Raw genomic sequence first — 5,210 nt, 5'->3', positions numbered from 1 at the left:
GCCACAGCGATGAAGTTTAGAGAGAAGTCGAGCAGAATCTGTTCGTCTGCACAAAATGTGACTGCTTGAGTTTGTTAAGACTTTTTCACTAACATTGGTGTTAGATGGAGTTTCAAAGACACTAATCAGGATGCTTTTTAATGTGCTCGGGTGGCTCTTGTTATACCTCTTCAGTCACCAGCTCCACTGTCTTCTGCTTCGGTTCGGCTGTAACAAAGACAGTAAATCTTTAAAACTCTAAAGGTGTTTGTAAGGAGTTCGATGAAGCTCACGTGTCCAAAACAGAAAGCTTGTTCCTGGATAAATCTGCAGCTCCACGGTAGTTGAGGCTTATCCTGCTGGTTTGCTGCATGCATCGCGAATGAGCTGGTTTTCAGTTCAGGTCTTCCATCTAGGGAATCTCAACCAAAACGTTCCCGATCATTTTACCATTAAGTTTAATGCACATCTCTGCATTAAACTGGGCTGAGCTTGCTGAGCATGTCATGGGAAAGTTGTGTGGCAGGACTTGGTAGATGGGCTTAACTAAATATACAAGTTTATCGCTGGCAAGAAGGCTAATTGAACAAAATAAAAAAGCAGAGCAAAGTAACTGAAACAGTCACTCTGACAGACAGACTTCAGGAAGATGGACCAGGGAACACAGGTGAGCTAAATCTGACTGACGAGACGGGGAAGCTGACCTGAGATGGGGACTATCAAAACAAGACAGGAAACATAAGAGAGACAAATATATAAAAACGCGGGACAGACTAAAAGGAAACAGACACAGAGACACGACTGACTGGCGAGGGCTGACTTAACAGAAGTAAAGTCACATAGTCGGAGACTGAGAGAGATCACAAAAAGGAACTAATTACAAACCTAATGAACAAAACTCAATATGAAAATAAAATAAATAAAATTGTTAGTTAGTAGGCCATGAACTCGCTTTTAATTGTATTTTGGGGTGTAATAGACCAGCACCTTTATCTCATTTCACAGTCTCGGCTTTGTTTATGGCCATAAGTTGTTTTTAGGTCTTAACAGGGAGGGTGTGTGTGCCTGTTTCATGCTTGTGCAGTTGTCTGACAACAAAAACAGGGAACAGCTTTATTCTGAATTCAGCTGCTCTAAAACACCATCGAGCTGCTAGAAAATAGCAGAGCCACAAAAGCTGCTGACACTAAACATACAGGAGCCTTTCTCTGTAATATTGTTGGGTCCCTACCGTACAGTATAAAGCACCTTGAGGTGACTGCGGTTGTGATTTGTTTGAATTGAATAGAAAAATGCACAAAAAAAACCATTTAAATTCATCTGTACTCAACACACGAGACCAAAAGGAAGCAAACAGAAGCAACGCGGCGAGCAGAGATGATGGGAAATCAATTAAATGATTTCTCAGCTTCGAGGCAAGCCATTGGGTACCGCTGATTGGCAGGGCAATAAATACTTTACAGGGTTACCTAGGCAACCTAGTGTCCTGTATTGATAAACGGTTAGTGACAGAGCAAATCTACTTCCTGTCTGGCACTTCACTCCCAGCACTTTCTGCTTGTCTGGATTTATTTTGTTATTCTGGTGATTTAATTGACACCATTTCCATCCAGAGTTGAGTTCCTCCTGGAAGTTTCCGAGGAATTTCCAGGCCAGATGAGAGAAATGATCTTTCCAGCTAATTCCGGGTCTAAGCCCAGAATTCGCTTGGTCTGGTCACATTTAGTTTCCTGAAAAACCTGAAAAAACTAGGTGCATGTCTCAGCCAGCTTCTCCTAACACTGCCCAACACTGGCTCCTTAAGAGCTTGTAAAAATAATAGAAGGCAGCTGCACTTGTTTAACTTCGTGAAGACATTTCTGCTCCCACCCAAGAGGCGCTTTCAGTTCTGAAACCAAAAGATGGAGTTTAAACTGTAGTTGAGTTTCTCCTCTTAGGTGGCTGTTAACCCTCTATTGATCACATGACCCACAATGTGTGAAAAAAGGCTTTAGCCATCATCATCACCGGGGGTTGAGACCACACTGTCATGTGACCTTTTGAGGTCACCTGAGGTAAGGTGTGAGTGGGGAAGCCTGTTTTTACTTCATCAGGTGAAATCATGACAAATAAAATGGTTCTGGGTCAAAACGTGGTGAGATCAACGAGGACATGTAACGCCACGCGCCTTTTGTTTGATCATTTTTGAAAAGGTTTGACTAAAAATGTGAAATCAAAATTTTTTTGGTGCCAGAGGGTTGTTCCTGCTGCTGTTCGGACATGGTTACCAGGAATAAAAGTGATCTGCATCGTCTGTCTGCTGTGTGTTTTATTTCATTCTCTGCTTTCAAAGCCTGAGCAGCCACTTAAACTAACTCTCGTTTGTACTTCAGGTGCGAAACCTCATGCTGGAGACGTCGGAGGAAACTCTTCGTCAGGAGTTCTCCCGCTTCAAGCCGGGCTGCGTGGAGAGAGTCAAGAAGCTCACCGACTACGCCTTCGTCCACTACCGCTCTCGCAGCGACGCCCTCACCGCGCTCAGCCTCATGAACGGAGCCCAGATCGACGGAGCCGCTGTGGAGGTGACGCTGGCCAAACCAGCGGGTGTCAAAGACGGAGGTGCAGCTGGCCGGAAGTGCGGCACCAGAGGTAGTCAGGGAGGAGGAGGAGGGAACGGAGGAAACGGGACATTTGGGCTGCACAAGAATGATGGAGGGATGATGGGAAGAGACCCAATGAGACTGGTGTCCCTGCCACTGACAAACCCCTTCTACAGTGGGAGTCGAGGTAAGTGGGGGAAGAAATAGAAATCTTTTATATGTTTGGGGTTTTTTTGCCTCTTATGTAGAAGTGAAAGGTCGCTGGTACGATTCCAACCAGAGGCACAAAGTCTCCGGCAGGAAAAATAAGAAAATAATATTTAATTTGATAGTCTCAGGTTACCTTTTCTTTCAATTTCCAGCCTTTTTAATGAAGCCACTGGTGGGCTTTGCTTCTATAACCTGCATTTAATGTTGTAGTGACGTGAAAAAGACGGCCTTCTGCAGAGATCCACAGATTGGCATTATTAAAGGGTCTTGTGTCAATGACGTTTTCTCTCAAAGTGAAGTCCAAGGGTTAGGAGACAGAGGCAAGAGGCCAGGAGTTTTGAAATGCCCGGGGAAGATGAAGAAGCAGCTGTCAAAGTTTTGGCTCCCTTCAGTTATTTTTACTGAGTCGTCCAGTATTTGGAGCTGAGCCCCTCATGTACTCTTGTATTACTCGTGTGTAGGTCAAACACATGAGAGGCTAACTAAAGTGAACATGGAGGGTGACTGCTGATTTCTTCTTTCCAATTTTTTCACCAGTCAGTGATAAATTTGAACTTTTTAAGGACTTTAAGTCCCAAATAAACACAGTGAAAACTCTACAGAAAGCTCTGCTTTAAACAAAATCAGATGTAAACTTTGGCAAATGGACTGTTTTTTAAAGAGTGTTTTTTCTACTCTATGCAACATGCCTCATTCACACCAGCTTTCTATCTAACACTGTGAAATGACCGGACCCACACAGTGTACAGTTGTCATGGTTTCGGCTTTATTTTTGACCACAAGCGTCTTTTTATGTTTGGCACTGTCTTGTAGCCCGGAGCCAGCTCTCTCTGTGGCTTCCTCCGCTACACACAGCGCTCCACCAGTCTCTTTCATCACTTTAAAAGGGCAGCGAGTCATCAGTGCCATCATTATCACCTGTCCCCTCTGACATCCCGGCACCACCCCATGAGCTCACTGCACCACCTCTCCACTGCAGCAGGCCAGAGACCACATCCCTCCTACACACTCACATTATTATAAACGCACCAGAGAGCAACTCGGGCTTCAGTTACTTTGGCATGCAGGCTGGATTAGTCTATGACCGGCTGTACCTCAACAGCCACTTTACCGTAGAAGTAGCATTATGCAGAAAATAGCAGATTTTACTGACAAAAATATGAAGTAATGTAAGGGAGAAGATTCGGCACATCTAAAAATGACAGCTTTTTATTCAGGTCACAGTCTGCTTCTCCTTTCTTTCAACTGCTGCCTTCAGTGGTCACAGCAGCGGACCGTCTACCTCCACCTCACCCTGTCTCTGTGGCCTTCGTCCTTTCCTCTTGCCTGGCAGCTCTGTCTCCACTATCTGCTCTTCACGTGTCCAAAACCATCTCAGCCTTGCCTTTTTAGCTTTTTAATTTCTTCAAACTGCTGCCCTGTCCCTCTGATGTACTCATTGATTATCTCGTCCATGTTGGACACGCCCTATGACAATCCACTGTCTTTTTGTCAGTGCTACCTTCTGCAAACCACACATCACAGCAGCTCTCTCTAATATCTCGTAAACCACCCCTGACTGCAGTCTCGTCTTCCCCTCTCCTTCTTTGGATGGTTGTCTCCGGGGATTTAAACTAGTCCACCTTCACGTTCTCTGCTCGTTGCAGCTTCACTATTACGTGTCTCTCCCTCACATTAACAAACACATATTGTATTTGGACTTGGTTTCAGGACTAACTGGACTATTTTAATTTTACTGGAAAACCATTAGGTTTTCTCTAAAGTCAAAATAACATTTACCTAAAAGTATTTTCTTTATATTTTTATTTAGTTTTAATTTTCACTAAAATTGAGTTTTTATTGTTATTTAAGTGAATTCTAATGTTTTATCACAACAACTTGTAATTGTTAGTTTAGTTTTACTTGTTATACTGTCGACTGATGATGATAAACCTGGGCCAGACTTTGTGATAGGAGCAGCAGAGTGGAGGATGAAGGAGAGGTTGCAGGTGGGGTTGGAGTGGAGACCACAACTGCATAATGAATCCAAAACATGCTAGAAAGTTCAACTTTAATCGAAAGCATTCATTAGCTGCAGCAGTTGTAGGGAGGAAAAAAAGAAGAATATCTGTTAAAACTTTTTAATGAGCAAAAACTAAAAACATATAAAGTCATCAGTTTAATGTATAATGGATTTTTTTTCCTCTGTGAGGAGTCAAATCAGTTCCCCCTTTTCAAAGTTTAACCGGCTGCATAAAACTGTGAAGCTGGTTGTCAGACAGTTTTAAATATTTTCTGTGAAACATTGAACAACGTGGATGAATTTCCTGTCATTCTCAGTTCAATTTTAGATAGAACTGTGCAGCATAGATCTTCTCCTCATCTGTAGTTGATGTTTTATTTGTGAAATTGTTCATTTTCTGCATAATAACCACATCTCTCATCAGTTCTGATCGAATATCT

At 43.0% G+C, this 5,210-nt stretch overlaps 1 protein-coding gene across 1 annotated transcript in view; it reads left to right on the top strand.

Moving 5' to 3' along the window:
- LOC102192103 (probable RNA-binding protein 46) overlaps positions 1–5,210 on the top strand; it is a 27,105-nt gene that overhangs the window by 2,794 nt on the left and 19,101 nt on the right. Inside the window, exon 4 of the mRNA XM_013916084.1 lies at positions 2,352–2,745. Within this exon, the coding sequence (XP_013771538.1) occupies positions 2,352–2,745 (394 nt within the window). The remainder of the gene's footprint in view (positions 1–2,351; positions 2,746–5,210) is intronic.

Source organism: Pundamilia nyererei, unplaced genomic scaffold (assembly GCF_000239375.1).
Source record: "Pundamilia nyererei isolate P.nyererei 1_Seehausen unplaced genomic scaffold, PunNye1.0 scaffold00459, whole genome shotgun sequence".
Taxonomy (NCBI): domain Eukaryota; kingdom Metazoa; phylum Chordata; class Actinopteri; order Cichliformes; family Cichlidae; genus Pundamilia; species Pundamilia nyererei.
The sequence above is the reverse complement of the archived record's forward strand: the minus strand, read 5'-3'. Positions and strand labels throughout refer to the sequence as shown.